Genomic DNA, 22,187 nt, shown 5'->3' on the forward strand with positions numbered 1-22,187 from the left:
AAAGCCTAATCACAACCAGCTGTATACAAAATACAACCGAAGCACCATTCTCCAGAGGGTCCCGTTCCCTACACAACCCCATATTCACCGAGCAAGGAGTGGACCCCTTTACAAGGAAGCTTTTAAAGGAGTTAAAGAGGGGACGGGCAAATACTGGGTTGAAAAGCTTAAAGCACTAACTTAAAAACATGGTAAATCAGTAAATTGTTTTTGAGGAAAGGGAGTGGAAATGACGTTAAGTAGCACGTACTACCCACCCCCGCAAAAAGGGGTGGGGTCAGAGAGAGAGGTGAAGCAAGGTTATGGAAGTTGGTTTAAAAACCTGACACGTGCCCTGACCAGTGTGGCTCAGTGAGTTGGGCGTTGACCCGCAGAGGGAAAGGTCGCTGGTTCCCAGTCAGGAAATACGCCTGAGTCAGGTCCTCAGTTTGGGGGGAGAGAGAACCCCAATAGATGTTTCTTACATTAATGTTTCTCCCCCTCTTTCTACCTCCCTTGTCCTCTCTAAAAATAAAATTAAGAAAGAAAAAAAACCTGACATAACTAAAATCAAATGCTGGAAAAGAAGTCAATAACTTATTCTACAGTGGGAAAAGGTTAAGGGCCTAAAACCAAACCCCAAACTGTAACATCAACACATAGTGGTCACTAATCTTGGTCCCTTTTCACTGGACCACTGGATTCTGATGCTGATACTGAGACTGAGTGAAGGCCATATGATCAGTGATGAAGAAAAACAACTAACTCCATGTACCCGCGGCTTCGGAGGGGACCAGCATCAGGAGGCGATCACAACTTATCTACACAAGGAAATACGTCTGGTTTAAAAAAAAAAAAATCCTTTCAGCACCTTTTGAGTTTGATCTTCCAAAATATTTTGTGTCCCAGCAGCCCTGGAGGTAAACTTCCAAAATACCAAAACATAAGAGATCAACTCCCTCCATGAAAATAGGAATCCCCCCAAGTCCACAGGAGCCTGGGAATATCGGTCTTCTCAGCGTCACAATTGAAACCAGTTTGCAGACCACTGCCCACACCCATCTCCCAACCTAATTACTCGATTTACCTCCTGGAAGTCCTCTAGATCGTTATATTTGTTTCATTTTACAAGTTCATCCAACTGAGTAAATAAACCACATTAAATCATCCCCATGCCTTTTTTACAACCCATTACAATTGTTAAACTTTCAAACCCACCCTACCAATCTGGTTCTTGCCAGAGCCCCCCAACCTCCTTAACCCCCCTCCCCAGCTCTTGATTCCCACCCCTAACTGTGCTCCAGCACACTGGCCTTTTTGTCCCCAGCTCAGATTAGACTGTTCTTTCTCCAGTGCCCTTTAAGTCCACCCATCTAAAAACACCCCCCTACTCCAACCCTACCTTCGAACTCTATCCCATGACTCCATGTTGTTTTTCAAAATATTTACAACTTGAAGTCCAACTTGTTCATATTCTGCCTTCCTCCCACCCACTGTACCACACAAATACAAGGACCTTTTCTTATTCCCTTTGTCCTCAGTGTTAGAACTGCACCTGGCACAGGGTAGGCACTTAAATTTATCTGTTGACTAAGTGAACAAATGGATAAATGAATGCATTTGTTAACCTCTTTAGTAGTAGTTACCTACTACTAAAAACAAGCACCTTTACTCTTATCAGCTAAGTACACTTTCCAAACTCCCTCACTAGAAAAAGTAGGTACCCAAAAGCCAGGAGGAAATCTATGCTACAGCTTTTCACCACCAGGATTACCAGCTTGACAAATGCTGTAAAATCAACCTTTAAGTATGAAGATTTATAGCTTGAGTGTCTCCATACCAATGTTCTCTAACAAACATATTTTACCGGTTAAAAATACCATATTAAAGGAGCTTAATGTTTGTCCCTTAAAAACCAATACTTCACCCTGGCTGGTGTGGCTCTGAACTGAGTGCTGGCCTGCAAACCAAAGGGTCGCTGGTTCGACTCCCAGTCAGGGCACATGCCTGGGTTGCAGGCCAGGTCCCCAGTTGGGGACACGTGAGAGGCAACCACTTGTTTCTCTCCCTCTCTTCCTCCCTCACTTTCCCTCTAAAAATAAATAAAATCTCTTTAAGAATTTTTTTAACAAAAAGTTTATTTTATTTTCCATGAAAGGTTTTTCCTTTATTTAAAGACACCTACTCCAAATCCTCTACCTTACAATGCCAACTATAGAAAATGGAATTGAATGGGATGTTTTCAAAGTACCTTGTCTGGAACACTTGTAGATGCCTTTTTGCTGATTCTTAATTTGATTATCAGGTTACCAAGCCCTAAAAGGTAAACTTATTTGTCCTAAGTCATCTAGAAAGCTGATTTCTGTCAAGAGTCAAGCATAAATATATATATTCTGGCTGGAGCTCTTTCAGAGATGAAAGAGCCTGGACCCTGGACTTAGGGGAATGAGGGACAAATCTAAATTTAGGAAGGGAAACACTGGTGCCAGTGAAAGACACTCAAATATGAATAAGCAATCTGTGTGAATTTCATACCCTTCAGGGTGAATAGTTTATACACCTAATAAATAACTCTGGTTCCTGGCCCAGAAATGAATTACTAGTCTTATAAAGCCTTAAATTAAAAACCAGTATTCTCTAACGAGGTTCAGAAGGAGCCACTAGGTCAGTTAAGCAAGCTTCTTATGCCTCCAATCCCATTCCCAGCTACATGCTCTTAACTTCTCCTTACTGTCTTTGCAGACTCATTACCTTTCTTTCCCATACCCAGGAGAATATGATCCCAAGACACTGAACAGTGAGTGTTGTCTGAGACTGGAGGTGGCTGAAACTGGTACCATGCATTACAAAATGCCCTGCCTTCAGTTACTCCTATGTACCAAAGTCCTATGCTCAGCTGTGTGCTCTAGCAGGCCATCCCAATCTCCCTGGAGTGTTCTCATTTCTATGAGATGGCTAGCATGTAATGATCAGTGACTGTGTATACACATTGTGTGTGTGTGTGTGTGTCCCTTCACTTGTCACATGTTCTCGCTTGATCCTTCCAACAGTAGTATTATCATGATTACAAGCCCTGAATGGTTCAAAATGGCTGGTTCAATTCCTTGATTCACTCCTTTCTAACCATGCGACCTCAAGAAAAGCTACTAACCTACAGCCTACCCATTTATAAAAAAGGTTTAGGAATACCTAAAACATTTGGGTTACAATGAAGATTAAGTTAATATATGAAAAGCACTTTTAACAATGCTTAACACGTTCAATAAATGTTAGCCATTATCCCTATTTAGTAGATGAAAAACTGAAGTAGAACCAGGATTCAAACTCAGGAAACCTCATTTTAGAGCCAGCACCCCTCAGTCAGTCTCTCTGTACCTAGTTTCCAAATCTAATCCTAACTCCAGAAAGTTTTCTCTAATTACCTGGACTGTGCCGTCTTCTCCTTTCCTACCTATCACTTCCCTAACATTGCTCGTTACTGTAACTAGTTCATTAATGTAGGTCCTTCCTCCCCAGGCTATCAATTCCTTGAGATCAGCCCAAAGGCTCAGTTACCTAAATACTGTTATTTCCAGCACTATGGACACAATACTTCAAATGATTTAGAGCTAGACGTGAAGAAGTCATTTAATAACTTTTCCGGAGAACTCCGGGTTCCCTCCTTTACAACCTTTTTAAAGGTACCTATAGAATTCAGATGAATATAACCTATCCGCCTGCCATCCATCTTCTTTATTACACATGCTACATAGCACACTAGTCCATAAATCTAGTAAATTTTCAATATAACCTCAGCCAACCCACGTTGTAGTCAGCTAACTTGGCTTGATAGAACAAAATGATCGAAGAACGATGTGTCATGTGCATGGACTTCCGCATAGTTTAACTGACAGTCACGAGTACAAAGGTCACCTGCCATACAGGTTGACCAGTCACAGTCCCATTACCTCCAGTAAAAGGAAGGAATGGGGCCCCAGGCCTACCCCAGGCAAAATTTGAAGTAAGGTCTAAACCTCTAGCAGGCAGAGGCTGGAAGCCTCTACGTGGTCTTGTTCCAGGAATAAATCATCCACAACTTCTCCAAGGAATGAAGGCCAAGTTGTAGAGGTGATATATGCAAAAGTGCAAGAATCTAAAGGATACTGGGAGCCCACATTTCCCGCGCGCTTTCCCAAAACAAATGTATGTCCTCCCATTCACTCAACCCAACCATCTCCAAGTTATAGGACCCTGAAAATCAGAAATCCACAAAAAGCGAAGCATGAGTGGCTATAGGATTAACACAGGTGGCATAATTTAAGAGTAGAGGGAATTTTAAAACAATCTGCAAGAAAGAGGAAAGTGATCAACAATTTAGCTTTGTAGCTCCTCCTGGCTTGAACGATGAGAAGCCTGGGGGCTGAGGCAGCAAGGGCGTCAGCACCTAAAGACGACATGCAGAGTGATCATCTAGGCCAGGTCACACTGAAGAACTCGGGTTACAATGTGGAACATCAGCACTGGCCCCAAGAGCACATTAGGCTGTTTTTCACAGGAGCCCTCACTGGAGAGAAAGGAAGAGGACAGAAAGCCACACTGACAAACACTACAAATACACAGGCCTGCAATCAACCAACACTGCGTTCTCCCAGGTAGTAAAGAGAGCTAACCTGTCAGGTTGGCCCTCAGATCACCCGCCCTCACTCCTGAAAAGGGCCAAGAACCCTTTCGAACTTCCCCTCCCAGTCCTGCGAAGAAATGAAAAGGAGCAGCGAAGCGCCTGAAGGCAAAGCAGTGAGCAGAAAGAAAAAAAGCTATGATCCCAGTGCCCCGAGACCCCCCCGGTAAGCATCCACGAGAGTGTATGGTTATAAAGACCATCCATATGCTTTTCCCCCACTGCGCAGAGAGAACACCTGCGACAAACTACTCTGTCACAGGCAGATTCACAAGCCAGTAAAGGAGGCAGAAGACAACCCACCTGAATTCCATTTGACACACACACGTCCCGAAAATCGCCTTACCCAAAGGAACATCAGTAGGTGGTCGTTCTGTTATCACCCTGCCCAACCAGTCTTCTTCCGTTCACCCAGCATTACACCCAAGCCTCCCATGTTGTCCCCAGCTGGAACTCTTGTTCACCCAGGTCCTCTCAACCTCCAGCCCCTGAATAAAAGTAGACAGGGTCTTCAATTCCTCACCCTATCCCAGCACCCCTCCTTGGTTATACTTGCACCTCAGCCCATTCCCAGTCTATCGTAACAGCTTCAAATATTAACCCAGCAAGAAAATATCTGGAAACTCTAACAAATGGAATAGGGAAAGTGAGTCTCAGGTGGCCATGATGGTAGCAGATGGGCAGGACGCAGGAAGGACGCTCCATGGCGATGTTCAACAGGCGAAATATCGGTTCTGTGACCAGACTCTCCCATACTGTCTTCCAACCATCCCCGCCCCTCCTCGCTCCAACCACAGGGCGGAATCAGACACCGACATCACCCCCCGTCCCACCACTGGTTCCTCTCCAGGCCCCAGCCCCAGCACTCACTCGAGCCCATGGCCTGAAGGATCCACTAGCCCTGTAAGCACCAAAGCAAGCCCACTCCCCACTTCTCACTTGAGAAGCCAAACCCCAGAACCAAGCTGCTGGAGCACAGGTTGTTTCTCAACTGGAAACAAGTCAAGAAAACCAGTCAAGCACAGGCACAGGACAATGGGCAATAAATTTACTGTATTGGGTTGTGATTAACTCAAGTCGAGGGCTGAAGCAGCCCAAGCAACTTGATCTGGACTCTCCATTCCTCAAGATGGCAGACTAGCAGGCCGATGATGAGCTACATCCTCCTGGGCAGCACGGCAAGCATTCTAATTTCCACGTTCAATCCCCTTTCCTCATCTGCCATGGGTTCTCTGGTTGCCTTCCATTGGGCTGTCACGTCTTCCTGGATGTCAAACTGGCTCCTCTGAAACTGAGTGCAATCAAGACAATGACAACCAGGTTTCCAAACTGCAAATTGCCCCAAGTTTTATTTGTAGTCCATACAAAAGGGAAAAAAATTAAGGTTTTCTAACACCACCTACTTGGGGATATAGGGAAGTGGGACTGTGCCACTCAGCATCAGCTAGAACATCAGGAGTCAGTAGGAATTTGAACACATACCAACTGACTGTCCCAACAGGAATTCAGTCTCAACACAGTCTAGAGGGGCAGTCAGAGCCCTGGACTGCTGGCACAGCTTGGCGCATAGGAAATGGTTAAGCTAACCCTTTCCTGGCCTCCCTCATATCTAAAAAGAAAAAGGCGCCGGCGACCTCAGCTGCAGGTTGCTTCCCCATCCAGACGACCTTAAATATCGCGCACAAAAATAAAAGGGAGCCAGGGAAAAATAAAAACGTAAAAGAAATTCCCATCCTGGGGAGACGGGAGGCAGGGGAGAGGGGAAACCGCAGATCTAGAGCCAGTAGCAAGATTTGCTGCTGAGGCGAAGGAACAAAGTAGGTTACTGCCGAACACTCAAATGGATCGTCTCCCGGGGAAGGCCCGCATGGTAGAAGGGATGAAAAAACCACACACAGGAGAGGTATGGGCCAGTGGTTATAACCTGGGTCTGCACCCAACCCACTTGTCTCCTCCCCACCCTGTGGTGCCCAATCCCAGGTTGCCCCTACATGCGGCGCTGGTAGCCAGAGTGCATCTGAGCTGCCCGCAGGTAATCATTATAGGAGCCCGAATAGCGTGCGTAATCGGAATGGGCATCGGGCAGGCGACGGTAATCCAGCGAGGACTTTGTCGGCGAGCGGCGGAACGAAAGCTGCGACTCTGATAAACGGCGGTAATCAGAGAGCTCGGCTAAACGCCGGTCGGAACCATACCTAGTCGAGAGAAGAAGACAGTTGGTGAATGAGACAATTGAGGAGAGGGCTCCAGGTGGGCATGGGGGAGATGCCAATGGGGATAGGGAGGGTGTGATCAGACTGGTCTCCAACACACGAGATTTTGTCAGAAGGCTCATCACCCTATCCAGGGCAAGAAATCAAGCCTGGTTCAACTCAGTGGGAAACCAAGCCCGTTACTGAAGCCCTCCTTTCTGAACTGGTCAAGGTGGATTTTAGTCTGCATTCCCAAACCACAAACTATTCCCTCCCCTGGGCCCTGCAGAGAAAGACCGTGGTTGTTTATCAACAGAACGGCGGACAAAAGCAAGGTCCCCAACTTCCCAAAGTGGACGCACCTCGAGTACGTTGCCTTCAGCCAATGAGTGCCAAAGGGACTACTCTCTCACACCTACCCCCCACCAAAGCCAGGACAACCACGTAACAGGTTTAAGATTCCTACAGACGGTGGGAAAAGCTATGGGCCACGATCTTGCAGGCGGTAGCTCCAATAGCAGTTGGGCTCGCCCAAACGGGTCACGCTTTTCCCAGCCTGACTAGCTGGTACCACCCCAGTCTGAGCACTATGCTCCACCTGAACCCTGGTGACCAGGGAAGTTCACACACATCATCCCCCTCAGCCTTTGGACATCCCACGGGAGTAGAGAAGACCAAGGGAGGGGCCAATGGCTCCAGTTTCCCTCCCATGCCAACCTCAGCCCCTTGCCCTAAGCCCCAGCTTGGGGCAGAGGCGGGGGGGCATACAGTACCTTTTTGACATGGCGACAGCCTTTTTGTAGGGATCGTCGTAGCTGGCCCGGGGTGGGGAGAGGCGGGTACGCTCATAGGGCGGCGGGGTGCTGTTGGCGTTGGCAACGGCCCCCTGGGACATGGACAGGTAGGCTGCAGACGGCTGACCTGCCCCATCGTAGGCATTGCCCGGCTGGCCACGGTAGGAGGCAGCAGCCTGGGGATGCTGCTGCGCAGCATAAGAAGCAGCCAATGAAGCTGACTGAGTGCGGTAAGGAGCTGCCAGGGTGGCAGAAGGCTGGGCGCCGTAGGCAGCTGCAGCGCCGTAAGAGCCAGTGGCCGCAGCGGCTGACTGAGCCCCATAGGAGCCTGACAGGCCCATTGATGCTTGAGCCCCATAATTATTCAGCTGGGTCTGAACAACCGGCTGGGCGCCATAGGACCCAGCCATTGGAGTAGTGGCTTGTGCAGCGTAGGCAGCTGGCTGGCCGGCATAGGCAGCAGCTGCAGCCGGCTGTGCCACATAGGCAGCAGGCTGGGAAGAGTAGGAAGCAGCCTGTTGTGCAGCATATGGGGCAGACTGGGCATTATAAGAGGCTGAGGGCTGGGCATTGTAAGAAGCTGCCTGGGCCCCATAAGCCAGTGAGGAGGCTGCTCCTTGGGCCCCATAGGAGGCTGCCTGGGCCCCATAGGAACCTAAGGAAGAAGCTGCTCCCTGGGCATTGTAGGAAGCAGCCGCACGAACCCCATAGGACGAAGCAGCCTGCGCACCATAAGAGGATGGTTGGTTACCATAGGAGGCCAGGGAGGAGCCCTGAGCCCCATAGGAGTTGAGCGAGGAAGCCGCACCTGGCTGACCCCCATAGGAGGAAAGGGCCGAGGCTGAGGGCTGGGCTCCACCATATGGCCCGAGCGAGGAAGCTGCGGCAGACTGGGAGCTAGGGCTGGCCAACTGGCCCCTGTACGGAGCCCCGAGGGAGACAGAGGGCTGAGCGCGATAAGAGGCTGCCTGGGCTGCCATGGGCTGAGTCCGATAGCCAACACCCAAAGAGGCAGAAGGCTGGGCCCTATAGGCAGCTCCCAGCGACACTGAGGGCTGGGCCCTGTAGGTGGCTGGCTGGGCCGTCAGAGGAGCCACATAAGAGGCTCTAGGAGGGGAACGGCGCAGGGGGCTGCGGTCGCGACCAAAGAAAGGTGGTGTGGGCTGACGGGCTTGCCCATCAAAGCCACCAGTGCTGTTGCCAAAAGCCTGCTGGTAGTCGAAAGTGGCAGAGAAGCCACCAGCTCCAGGGAATGCTGTATCCCCAGCCCCTGGTTTCTTGGTCTTGTCCCCAGACTGGATAGCCAGGCCAGGCCCCTTCTTCTGACCCTTGGTTGAGAGTTCCACGTTGATGCGCTTGCCCTTCACTTCTTTGCCGTTGAGCTGCGCGATGGCGGCTTTGGCATCTGCTTCCTTCTCCATGTGAACAAACGCGTAGTCTGATAAAGCAGCAGACAGAGGGTTAGCAATTAGGGGGGCAGGGCATGCTACCCAACGGGTCCCAAATTGGATACACCAACAGCACCCAGCTGTTGCCAACTACCTCCAGGCCTCCAAACCCTTCTCTCCAGGAGTTATGTCATAAAATGTGGCTTCCATATAACAAAGTTTCTGGCTGTCCCAAGAAGCCACCTTTGCCTGTGGCCTTCTCCCCATTCTCCCCTTTCCCCCTGCCACCTCACCCAACTTCCTGGTGAGAGAAGAAAGAGCAAAGATGAACTGCAACACAGGATAAAAATCTTCACAGCTCCTGTAAGTATAAACCAGCAGAAAAAAACGCAGAAAGAGTGCCTGGATCACTTAATTATTCAGTATTCTCTAATCTAACGTCACCAAAAACTACTGCTCACCTTTGAGGCTTAACTCTCAAACCCTGGAAACGACCACTACTTACATCTTGGCATAACCCCTGTCTCAGCCTAGGGTCCAATTAAGGCAAGAGCACTAGACTGCATGCGCAGAGCATAAAACTCCTCCCCTTTTCACACAGTACTTCCCTGTGTCCAAAGCACTTTCATGCACAGGACCTCACTGGACTCCACAACAACCCTGTGAAGGAGGCAGAGCAAAGGATCATTCTCTCATTTTAAAGGTGGGCAAACATGCTCAGAATTTATACGGCCTGCCCCAAATCAAAATGTGCTAGAGCCATTAACAGAAATCCCAGCTCTCCATGCCCTTCACTACACCAAGTCTGCCCCCAAGAAGTCAATGTGTAAGGCAGAACTATGTAATATGACTAGAAAGGGGAGAAGTTGGACCCCAAGTAAACCAACCGGGTGTTGGAATGCAAACTAGGCCTCCTGGCTGAGTTCAGGCCCAAGTCTCCTCCCACAGGCTACATTACATCCTCTACCAGTTCCTCTTTAAGGGGCAAAGGTATACCTTACCCCTTGGGCTCCTGTTCACAGAGCAAACCATTTACAGGAAAGATTTGTTTTCTCAGCTTCAAGGTGAGAAGCTGCAATTACTGCAGCAAGCAAGCTCTGCTAAACAGGTTACCCCTGAGGTCCTCATTCAGGATCTGAATGAGCTATAGTGGGAGGACAGGCTCTAAGACAGGATGTGGATCTCAAAGACCTATGCATCTACCACATAGAAAGAAAACTTTAGGACGGGGAGGAATGGGAAGAAATTCTTGTTCTCATCCAAACTTACAAACCACAATGGTACAAGGAGGATATGAAGACAAGTGATAATAAGATCATCCTCATGGGAAACAAGGCCATGCACTTCACCTCATCTAGACCTGTGGCCACCTTAAGATACAGTCCAAGGACCAGGACCCCATCTCTCTCACATCAGTTCAGGAAATGAACGAACTGGATGAAATTACTAAGGTCCATTCCCAAAGACAACAATTCCTTTTAAATGGGCTCTAATAAGTATCCTGATTTCTAGAAACTTTCATACTGGGATGCCCTCTCTTGCTGGTCCTATAGAGCAAGTCATTCTCCTGGATCTAAGGCAATGCCACCAACCAGCTCCCATGAGAATAAAAATATAACCAACAGGTTTAAGTCAGAAGTATAGTACCGAACAAGGAATCTTTGGCTAAAGCTTAAAAGGCTTCAGTTACAGATCCAGATTATCACTGACTTGCTGTAAGCTCTGGAGGAACTTAAAATTTATTTCTCCCTCTGACAAATTTGTCCTACCCACCTCAGAGTTAGGAGATTCAAATAAGAAGATAAAAGTGCCTGGCAAAGTAAAAGTAATTATATAATGATAAAGAATTATTATTCAAGCCTAGGAATAACTATAAGCTTATTTCCCTACAGAATATTATCTGTCATCTTTAATCAAACACCACAGATACAATGCCACAGCCCTAGCCAGGTAGCTCAGTTGGTTAGAGCATTATCCCCAATCCGTTTAAGTTCGATCCCTGGTCAGGAAACATACAAAAATCAACAAATAAGTGAACAACAAACCAATGTTTTTCTCTCTCTCCCTCCCTCCTTCCTTCTCTATCTCTAAAATCAACGAATAAAAAAAAATTTTTTTTTAAAGATACACAATGCCATCTGTATGTGCAAACCTGGAACCAGCCAGAGACAATAAAAGGACAAAATGAACTAGCAGAACTCTCAGTCCTCACATCCTCATGGCCAGAACCTGATTCCTTATCTACCAAGTGTGAAACGCAAAAGGATTCCTTTTGGCCTGGATACAGAGCACTAGAGCTGTCCTCTCATCTCTCACCTCCACTTTTGATAGAGTGAGCTAAAAATAGATGCTGGTGGTGGGAGATCTCTTTAAAAGAAGAGGCTGACCCGACCCTCAGAAGAATGGAAAAGCCACCAGAATGCAATGGCAATCAGAAAGCAGCAGCTTGTAGGCAGATTAAGGGGAATGGAAAAAACCTCCAGGCAATTGAGAGAGTAGAAAAGTATTCTATATTCCCGGCACACCTGAAACTAGAATGACCTAGAGGGAAAAAAAGCCCAACAAAAAATATTTTCACGGGTTTACAAAAGCAACAGGACATCCCACTGTCTACTCCCTACTCGGTTGAGTTTTATTAAGAGACCAAGTTGAGAAAGAAGTTTGAGAATTGAGATTTCACGTGTACAACGCAGTTGACTGCCCACCTGAACTATATGCCTGATTTTTTTAAGCCACCTGCTACAATTTTAACCAGTTTAAAATAAGAAATTTCCTAAGCCTAATATTGGAGGGAATAGGCTATTCAGACTCAATCCAAACAGGCTAACCAATCCTATCAGTGAACAGCCAAACACAGACCTAACCCTATCAAAGATTCCCAGAAACCAACTACTCCTAGGGCAGTGAAGACAATAAACAGAGACCTAGAGAACTCCAGGGACCCCTCTAATCTGGAGAGGTAGTATAAGGAGCAGTGTGACCGCTAAAAAAAAAAAAAAAAAAATCACTGCATTTAATGGGACTAGCAAGCAATGTTTTACAGAGATCACCTAATGATCTGGTGGCATTATAATTCCTCCAACACCAAACTAAGAGAATCCAGAATAATGAGTTTTCCTATCCTGAAAAGAGTAAAAAACTAACTCGAAACTAGAGTTGTGTTGTATACAGGAGAAAAGAATGGCCACCCCCAAAAAGGGGAGGAAAAGGTTTCCTCTTCTGCCTTTCAGACCTTCCCTGAAGTTCAAACGGTTCCTAGCTGTAAGGGACTCTCCTATTTCATCTCTGAACACCCAACAGAATGTAGCTGTGGACAGTGGTTATAATGTGCTGTTGCTATGGAGATTTTTACTCTACAAGTCAAATCATATCTAAGCTCCTGGGGTAACCAAGCAACTATGTTTTTTTCCCCTGTGAAATAAAACAGAACCAGTTGTCCTGTGCCATGCCAAGTTTCTGTTCTTTTCCAAGGCCTGACAGCCAACACAAGACTCAGTAAAATGCCCATTCCCATCCCAAGAAATAAGCTACTTACAGAGCCAGAGCTAGTTTCTTCTACTATATTTCTAACTTAAAAACCTCACTTTCCTTCACCCCAAAGACACAGAAAGGTATCAGTGAAGGATATGATGCTGAGATCTTTCCCAGTCCCTTACAGCAAAGTGTATCAGAAATTACAAATCAGCAAGCTACAAACGGCTGACCACCACTTCCTGAGAAGTCAAGGCATTTTTACTCATCAAACATTTACGGAGGCACAAAACTTTTGCTCTATCACAAGGAGTCAGCCAACAGTTCTAAAAACCCCATACAGTTGTACATTTCACCCTGCCTCCCACTACCACTTAGTATCTGTCCCAAGCAAATTCAGGCATTTTTTGCTTTCCCTACCACCTAAAAGCAAGCTACTTGACTAAGGAGTTCTATAGAGACTGCCTCTGAAAATGCTAGTTTCTAGGCTCCAATCTAGTAGCCACCCTGCTTAAGAACCACGAAAGATACATAGCTCAATTAAACACAGAACTCTCATAATGAGCCATTACACCCCCATCCATTTCCTGGCCAGGTGCCCAATCTGAGGCCTTTCTCATTCTTTAACTCTGAACAAAAGCAAAAATCCATGCACCATACAGCCTGCCTCAGAGCACCCAGCAGGGAAGCCCGATTCCGGATAGTCGTGGACTTGCATAACCTGAGCTGAGGAAAACAGAATGCAGTATTAATGCAAAACAAGGAATTCATCCAGGAGTGGACACTACACACCCCTTTACACTTCTCCCAGTTGTGGAAAGGACAAGGTGGCCCAAAAGATGTGCCCCTCCGGGACAGCAAATGAAGTTATCTTGGTGGAAATAAATAAGCACCTGTGCTCACATTTATTTCCTAGCCTCAAAACTTCACACAGGATAGTGACCATGTATGAATCCAGTAGTACCAGGAGTCGGGCATCAGACACTCCCAGGCTGCATCCTCAAAGATGTCAGGGCAAAGTTAATTCTGATCCCAAGCGATACAGAGACTAGCCACATACACAGAGGCTGTCCCACCAAACCCTGGCAATATAAAATAATAGCTTAGGGAATAAGAACCCATACTATGAAAAAAAGAGGTCGGGCCTAAATTATGGTGATACATTTTTCTCAAAGTTTAAAAGGCAAACTAGGGATCTGCCCTGAGGATCAGGCTCATCAAGCAAAAACAACAAGTAAGTGTTTAATGAACGTCTAGGGAATTAAAGAAAACCCCTCACAGACTCCTTCCCATATTCCCCCTCAGCCACACAGTATGCCCCCTTGCAAAATCACCAAGCTTCAAAAGAATGGCAATGCCCTGGGGCACAGGTTTGGTAAGTAAAGTCTACGGAGAAGGAGCCTTCATAAAGTAAGCCTCCTTCCACACTCGAGAGGTCGGGATTTCCAAGTTCACAGATGCAAAATAGAGCCCAAAGAAAATAAACCCAAATTTGAAGGAGCTGGAAAGCGCAGATTTGCCACGCCTAAACCACCTAACAATATTAAAAGGCCAAAGTGGTTCAGAAGGGCCCCCTCCTGTACCCACGAGTAACTATACCCATGACTACACCCACGCCACGGAATAGTAAAAAAACCCCAGCCCAAGAAACGTCCAAGGGCCCCGTTACCTTCCGCTCGGGAGCATTCACCGGGAGGGAACACGAGGGTGGTCTTGGGGCGTCAGCCCCCACCTTTTCCCTCGTCCCTCGCTCTGACCGACGTCTGGGGAAGTGTAGAGATCTTCCCCGCTCCATGATCCGGCTCGTGCCCGTCACTTCCCAATTTCCGCTCGGTGCCAGGCCCAGGAGAACAGTGGAAGGCGCGCCCCCGGTACACTCGCGAGTCTCTCAGGCGCGTCCCCGGCCCCGTAGTTCGGCCAGCAGTGGCCGCCGCACCCACCCAGAGCCGCTTCCTCCCACTTGTGAATGGTGCCTGGACCGCAGGGGAGGAGGGTGGCTCTATCCATCGCGCCCCCAACAACTCGGACCACGCTCCCGCGGACTTCTCGCCACCCCCGCCCCCAACCGCGCGTTGACCGACCCCCGGGAAAGGGGAGTGGCTAACAAGCAGAGTGCCCCCGTGCGCGCGCCTTCGCGTTACCTTTCACCACGTCACACTCGATGACGCGTCCGCGCCGCTCGAAGAGGCTGCGCAACTCCTGGCTCGTGCAAGCAGCCGACACATTGCCCACGAAAATCTTCCAAGTGTTAAGAGGCCGTGGGCGCGACATCTCCACCACGAGCGCGCGCCCAGGCCGCAGCTCGTGGCCGTGCAGGGCCTCGATGGCGCGCACCGCGCCCGCGTTCTCGCGCATGTGCACGAAGGCGAACTGTTTCATGACGGCGCAGCTCATGACTGTGCCGTAGGGCGCGAAGAGGGCTGCCAGCTCCTCCGGCGTTGTATCCGCTCCATCGACGTTTCCCACGAATATCTTCATTTTACCGCCGCAACCGCCTTCCCGGAGGGCCGGGACCTCTCCTGAAGAAGCAGGCGAGACGTCCGGCCAGCCGGCAGTCCTCCCCAGGAATGGCTGGCGACGGAGAACCCCGCCGCGCAGGCGCTCTAATCTAGCCAATCAGGGCTCACATCCCGCGCGCCCTGCAGCCAACCAGAGAGCCTGAGAGAAGATGCATGCTGTCGCAGCCAATCCCAGAAGGCCTTGCGCCCGCTCGTTAGTAGTGGGGTGGGAGAGAGAAGACGGCGCGCCACCAACCGCCACTGCCGGAGTGGGGTGGGGAGGGAGAAGGAGGGGTGGGGAGGTGGGGAGGTGCTTTGGGAACGTCTGTAGTTGAGCGGCCTAGTCCGAGAGGCAGCCTCTGGCTCGAGTGAGGCGGTAATCGGTGGGCCCCAAGGAAAAACTTGGTTCATTTGGAAGGCAGGGCTTCTCCCATTCTGGCAGCTTAGGCCAAACAGGAGTCTTCAGGTGGCAGCAATAATGTCCAAGGGAAGGCCGGGCCTGGCAGGAAAAAAACAAAAAACGCTTTCACTCAGCAAAAGGCTCCCGGGACTCCCGCCTCCGGGACTGTGCAGAGCTGTCTGAGGGGATCTGAGAGGCGTCTGCCTAGGGAGAAAGCCTCGTGCCATTAGTTTCTTCTCTGGGAACACGTTCTCTGAGGGTGCTGAGGTCCTGGCAGACGCTGGAGACATGAAAAATACGAGCACGCCTCTGCCTTTATGGAATTTACAAACGAGGATTAATAAAATGTAGCTCTCGTGTGAGTTTGAAATATTGCAGATTAAAAAGTTTAATAAAATAAAAGATAAGGTCCAGAGAACGGTCCTTCAGGGGGCAAAAGTTGAGGGTTTCTTTTTTTTAAGATTTATGTTTAGAGAGAGGAGAAGAAAAGGAGGAAGAGAGGGATAGAAACAAATGTGTGGTTGCTTCTCACGTGCCCCCCCCCCCACAATTGGGGGCCTGGCCTGCAACCTAGGTGTGTGCCCTAGACTGGGAGTCGAACCAGCGACCCTCTGATTCACAGACTCGCACTCAACCCACTGAGCTAGGCCAGGGTGAAAGTTTAGTCTTTTAAAAAAATGAGAGGAAAATTTTCAAAACCAACAGATGTATGTAAATAAAGATCTTGCTGAGGGAAGACGTCAAAAACACAGGAGACAAACTTAGGGAAATATTTGCCTACAAGCTTATTCTACAAATTTTATTGAGGACCTACCATGTGGGCAGCATCAAGAATACAGCCCTGAACAAAAAGTGACAAAATTCCCCCCCTTCTTGGAGTTTATATTATGGTGAGGAGACAGATGAACAAGTAAAACATATAGCCTGTTGGTTAGTGCTAAAGACTCGAAGTAACCAAAGGAGCAAGCAAGTCATCCTCCGGAAGAATCATTCAGTCAGAAAGTACAACACAATTCAAAAAGTTTTGGGGAAAACTTGCTGGAGGAACTGCACGGAGCAGTGAGGCTGGAGGTGGGAAACCAAGCGAATCATAGAGCATCAGGACAGGGGTGGGGACTGGGGGCGGTGAGACCTTGTTGAATGACTTTGGCTTTCCCTCTTGGTGAGGCTGGAGGCCTAATAGGACTTTTCCTTCATTATTTCCTTAAGTATCCTTATGGCTGCTATTGAGATGGGAAAAACAATGTTGTCTGTGCCTTTCTGCCTTCAAGATGTTGAGGAGAGGATGTGCTGTGTCTTCCAGGGTGAAATCCCGGATTGCCCTTGGTCTTCCAGTCTTCTGGTCTCCCATTAAGAGCCCTCATCAGCTGTGCTGACGACAACAGACAACACAGGAGCCAGAAATCTGTATATCATCCCCGTGAAGGGGATCAAGGGACGACTGAACAGGCCTCCTGCTGCGGGTGCGGGTGACGTGGTGATGGGCACAGTCAAAAAAGGCAAACCAGAGCTCTGAAAGAAGGTTCGTCCAGCCGTAGTAATTCAACAACGAAAGTCATGCTGGAGGAAAGATGGTATGTTTCTTAACTTTGAAGGTAATGTGGGGGGTCATAGCAAAGGGTAAAGTGAAATGAAAGTTCCGCCATCCCAGAAGCAGTTGCAAAGGAGTGTGTAGGTTTGTGGCCCAGGATGGCATCCAGTGCTGGCAGCATTGCATGGTTGTCTGGTGCATTTGTAAAACAACAACAACAAAAAAATTAAAAAATTAGCCCTGGCTGGCGTAGCTCAGTGGATTGAGCGCGGGCTGCAAACCAAAGTGTCGCAGGTTCAATTCCCAGTCAGGGTACATGCCTGGGTTGCAGGCCATGACCCCCAGCAACCGCACATTGATGTTTCTCTCTCTCTCTCTCTCTCCCTCCCTTCCCTCTCTAAAAATAAATAAATAACATCTTTTAAAAAATTGAAAATTATTTCCTAACCCCCCCAAAAAAAAGAAATGGGGGAAAAAAAGAGCGAAAACAGTTGTTTGCTCTGAAAAATTACCATTACTGAAAACATACAGGAGAGAGATGATGGTGACATGAATGGGGCATGCCAATAGAATTCAGGGGAGGTGGTCAGATGTGACAGTAGAGTTGCAATTGGCTGTCAGTCGTGAAAGAGGGATTCAAGATGACGCAGAGCAGCTGGAAGCGTTCATTGAGATGTGGACTATTGCAGGAGAGAGTTTCTGCAGGAGACCAGAAATTCTGTTTTGGGCCTGCTAGGTCTGATAATGCGTCTAAGCCATCCAAGCGCAGATACCAATGACAATTAGATGTGTATCTGCAGTTCAGGGCAAACTCTGAGCTGCGGATCTAAAGTTGTGAGCATAAAGAGCTAATATCTATATTGTACAAAGAACTCTTATAAGTCGATATGGGGAAGAAAGATGAGATAAAGGAGCCAAGGTTATGAACTGGCAATTCTACAGGAAAAGAAGTACAAACGAGGCCCGTAATGCAATGTACCAATGACATAGTATAGAATTGTACATTTGAGACCTATATGATTTTATTAACCAGTGTCACCCCAATAAATTTACATTTTTTCAAAGATTTTATTTATTTACTTTTAGACAGAGGGAAAGAGAGAAAGACATCAGTCGGTTGCCTTTCACGTGGCCCCGACTAGGGACCCAGCCCACAACCCAGGCATGTGCCCCGACTTGGAATTGAACCAGCAACTCTTTAATTCACAGGCTGGCACTCTATCCACTGAGCCAAACCAGGCAGGGCAAATTTAATTTAATTTTTAAAAAGGGAGCACAAATTCCCAATAAACAAGAAACTCTATTGGTAGTTAGGGGAATGCAATTTCCTGAGAAAATGAGAACATTTTTCACCCCTCAGATTTGCAAAAATATTAGAAGATTTATATCTATTGCTGGTGAGGGTGTGAGAAAATACATTCACACATTGCTGATGATAGTGTAAATTCTGCATCCTTCTTGGGAAGTATTCTGGCAATATTGAAACTTTAAATGTGGTGAGTCTTTAACATAGTAATCCTACTGGAAGTCTAGCCTACAGAGAACTCATCAATAAAGATATTGGTATAAATTAACTGACTCTAGCACTGTTTGTAGTAGCAAGTAGTGAAAGTGATCTGAATGTCCATTAAGAGAATTAGGTATCACCTTATGAGAGAACATTTTATTGCTATTAACAATAGTTCAAAACCCCTGACAATGGGCAAGGAGACACTTGATAGGTTGCCCTATAATAGCCAGAGGCAAAGGAGACCCACAGTCCTTCGTTCATCCTACCTTGATGCCTGTGTTGGTGACCAGAGCTGTTTCATGCCTGGGGCACACTGGAAAAAAAAAAACACAGGTCAATGTTTATTGATATGGAATGATAACTGGAATGTGAGAGGGGAAAAAAACACACAATGTAATTGTATAATGTTATGTCCTTCTATGCCATAGGGGAAAAGCCCTTCAGAGATGTGCCTGTTTTTTCAGCATAGAGAAAAGCATTAATTACTCAAGGTGATGAGATGGGGCGTTCATTTTTTATTCATTTCCATGTCATTAGACTTTCAACAATGAGCATCTAATTCTTTTACAATTAAAAAATAAAGTATATTTTAAGAAAGAAAAGAGGGGCATTGCTCCGATACCAGTCTGATACCTTCTCAAGTCTGAACTGCTGACAGCATTCCCAGACTGAGCATCAGTGGGCCCTGAACCACTCGGTAAGCAAAACCATCTGAAAGGTGTCATGGGGGCAGTTCCACATCGGCTCCAGCTTGCTGGTAGGGGTCAGGGTCAGGGTCAGAACAGTGTGCAACAGAAATATGCTGTGAACCCCTGTGTGCACTTTAAAAAATAATTTAAAAATGTAATTATAGTGATATATTTTATTTAACCTAATGAATGTTTAAGAACTATCAGTTCATCATGTAATCAATATAAAAATTATTAATATATTCTTGTTGTAAGTCCTTGAAATTCTTTGCGTATGTGTTACAGCACATCTCAGTTTGGTCTAGCCACATTTCAGCTGTTTCGTAGCCACACGTGACCAATAGCTGCCATGCTGGCTAGTGTAGGTTTAACCTTCCTCTTGAAATGGCCCTCAGGTCTTGAAGAGACATCCTTTGGGAAAACGGAACTTCAATGTTGGTGATCCGTCTGATTTCTTAAAAGAACGCCATGTCATTTAGAACCAAGTGTGGGGAATGAGGGCAGGCAAGATCACATTCAGAAATATCCACCAGCAAATAGTGTCCAAGCTGCAAAGGATTCTTCAAGATAAGCCAGCCTGGCCAGTGTAGCTCAGCTGGCTGGAGGTCATCCCGTAAACCCCAAGACTGAGGGCTCAATTTCCAGTCAGGGTACATGCCTACCTAGGCTGCAGGTTCAGTGCCATTTGGGGCATGTCCAAGAGGCAACCAATTGATGTTTCTCTCTCACATCTCCCTCCCCATCTCTCTACGATCAATAAGCACGTCTTCAGGTGAGGATAAAAATAAGTAAGTTAATTTAAAGAAAAAAAAAAAGGTAAGTTGAGCCGGGCCAGGCCAGGCTAGCCCAGTCGCTGTACAGATGAGACGCGTCCAGAAGTGGAGAAGGGGAAGGAGTTGCCGGTCACCGAGCCGGCGGTAGAAAGGGGGCTACGTTGGTGCTCTGACCATTACCCCCGGGGAAGGGGCTACATCGTGATTTCCCAGCTGTGTGAATGTGAGCACAAGTCTTCACAGCTGTGGATATCACCTCCTTCACCTATAAAAATTACTGACCTTAGAAGATTTCTTTATTGGGATAAATATATATATTTATATATTTACACAGCCCTGACTGGTGGAGCTCAGTGGATTCAGCACGGGCCTGCAAACCAAAGGGTGGCCAGTTCGATTCCCAGTCAAAGAACCGATGGTATCCCAACTAGAATTTTATTAGCCACCTACTATCTGCCAGGCCTTCTAGTTTCTGAAACAACATTCAGTTAGAACCATAATGTTGTGTATGTGTTGAAAGAAAAAATAACAATCTCCTCTCTTGATTTTTACCATACCTCATACCCACAGTGGATCTGTTTCTCTGGTAATGATACTTTCCAGGAGGCTTTGCCTTTTTTTTTTTTAAGATTTTATTTGTTTTTATTTTTAGAGAGGAGAAGGGAGGAAGAAAAAGAGGGAGAGAAACATCAGTGTGTGGTTGCCTCTCACATGGCCCCCACTGAGAACCTGGCCTGCAACTCAGGCACATGCCCTGACTGGGAGTTTGGCAACCCTTTGGTTCGCAGCCCACGCTCAATCCACTGAGCTACGCCAGCCAGGGCTTCAGGAGGCTTTACTTTCCTCATATGGTAGCCCAGAGACATAACTTAGCCTATCGTGGCGGTGCCAAATGGAAAGACATTTCTAATAAAATAATATCTATCACATGAAATATCTATAATGAACTGTGTCTTCCGGTCAGCTAGGAATGCAGGCTGATACAGAGGTCTCGCACTGGCAACTCAAACAGGACTCCTGCTATTGCCATGGGCAACATCATTCTCCACGATGGTGAACAACTCTCAGTAACGGTCCAAACCGAACCAAGAACAGAAAAATTCATGGTCTGTTAAAATGGTACCAGAAATGCTTTGTTACTTACAAATAAAATAAGTAATAAATAAATTAAGTTGCAATTGTAAGTGTTTTTCACATTCAAGTATATCTAGTGCAACACTGGGAAGTTCTGCAGAAAATGGGACAGTTCTTCATTATGACAGACTATCCTGCACCTGGCAGGTCGGCAAGGCTCCCCAGCCTTTCCCCCACGCACGCCAGGAGCACCCCCCACCCCCACTGAGCACTGTCACAACCAAAAAAACTCCCTCACAAACCCCCACAAGTCCCCTGAGAGGTAGTAGCACCCCCACCGAGAACCAATGACCTAAACCAAATTTTGTAAACTTAGAGAGTAAACTTAATTTTGGTGTCGACATAAGAAATGTCCAAACCCATGAAAGTTTTTATGAGTTTGATTGGGCCAAACTGATGACAATTGCAGGGAAGCAAAATCTCAATGGATCGAGAAATTTTCTGGAGAAGGGCAGTTTAACACCTTATTTTCTACATTACAATCAAAGGAGGAGGCCTAAAGGGCTACGTGAAATTCATTGATACCCTGGGGGAGGGGGGAGAAAGCAAAAAAGCCCCTCTGAAATGGGATAAAAAGTAAAAGAAAGGAACAGACACATACTTCTTTTACAGAGGTGGAGTAGGGTCATTAACAGTTCGTTACCATAATAACCATAACAATGAGGGGCTCTGGGTTCTCCTGCTGGGGTGGGAGGTGGTGCCCTGGGGGTCTGGAAAAAGGAAATGACTCTGACTTCCAAAGGTGTGTTATCATAGATGCAAAAAGACAGTAAGGCAGGCTCCGTTAGGGCAAAGGCTGACCTTTGTCAAGGAGATGCAGGCCCGGGACATGACTGTGTCTACAAGCCATGACTTGCTCTTAGTTTTCACTTCAGACCGTCCTATGTGGCTACTTTTTCCAAATAAGGTAACACTGACAGCTTCCAGGGATTAGGACCTGATAACTTTGGGGATCAACCTATCATAGTCATCAAAATAAAAATTAAAAAGCAATCAGGAACAGTCTTTTCAGTGCACGGTTACCACTGATGTACATCATAAACACAGGGGCAGGATTCTTTCCTGCTGACGTTGATGGCAGTATTAACAGACAGTAAGACCCAGGGAACCCAAAGCATTCTCCTCCTTGCCTGAAAGCTGAGCTCCCTGCTATGGGCCCTCTGTTACAGTG

General features: G+C 47.1%; 1 protein-coding gene and 1 long non-coding RNA gene across 5 annotated transcripts; one reads left to right on the top strand and one right to left on the bottom strand.

The window, feature by feature from the left end:
* Positions 1-5,669: 5,669 nt before the first annotated feature.
* Positions 5,670-15,067, bottom strand: RBM14 (RNA binding motif protein 14). Of its 3 annotated transcripts, XM_045854870.1 has the most exons (4): positions 14,623-15,067; positions 7,602-9,060; positions 6,628-6,831; positions 5,670-5,927 (listed from the first exon to the last, which is right to left on the bottom strand). In XM_045854870.1, exons 1-4 carry the CDS (start codon positions 14,957-14,959, stop codon positions 5,891-5,893), a joined length of 2,037 nt encoding a protein of 678 aa, XP_045710826.1. In that variant the 5' UTR covers positions 14,960-15,067; the 3' UTR covers positions 5,670-5,890. The 3 variants fall into 3 exon arrangements, with proteins under 3 accessions (XP_045710826.1, XP_045710828.1, XP_045710827.1); XM_045854871.1 differs by lacking the exon at positions 5,670-5,927 and having other exon boundaries at positions 6,658-6,831; positions 8,950-9,060; XM_045854872.1 differs by lacking the exons at positions 6,628-6,831; positions 7,602-9,060.
* LOC123829316 lies at positions 15,039-20,997 on the top strand. 2 transcript variants are annotated; one of them, XR_006787588.1, is made up of 3 exons: positions 15,039-15,193; positions 16,683-16,953; positions 20,847-20,997. It is a non-coding gene; the product is annotated as an uncharacterized LOC123829316 (long non-coding RNA). The 2 variants fall into 2 exon arrangements; XR_006787589.1 differs by lacking the exon at positions 15,039-15,193 and adding an exon at positions 16,035-16,450.
* Positions 20,998-22,187: the final 1,190 nt, after the last annotated feature.

This window comes from Phyllostomus hastatus, unplaced genomic scaffold (assembly GCF_019186645.2).
Source record: "Phyllostomus hastatus isolate PE091 unplaced genomic scaffold, TTU_PhHast_1.1 phas_scaffold_11, whole genome shotgun sequence".
NCBI lineage: Eukaryota > Metazoa > Chordata > Mammalia > Chiroptera > Phyllostomidae > Phyllostomus > Phyllostomus hastatus.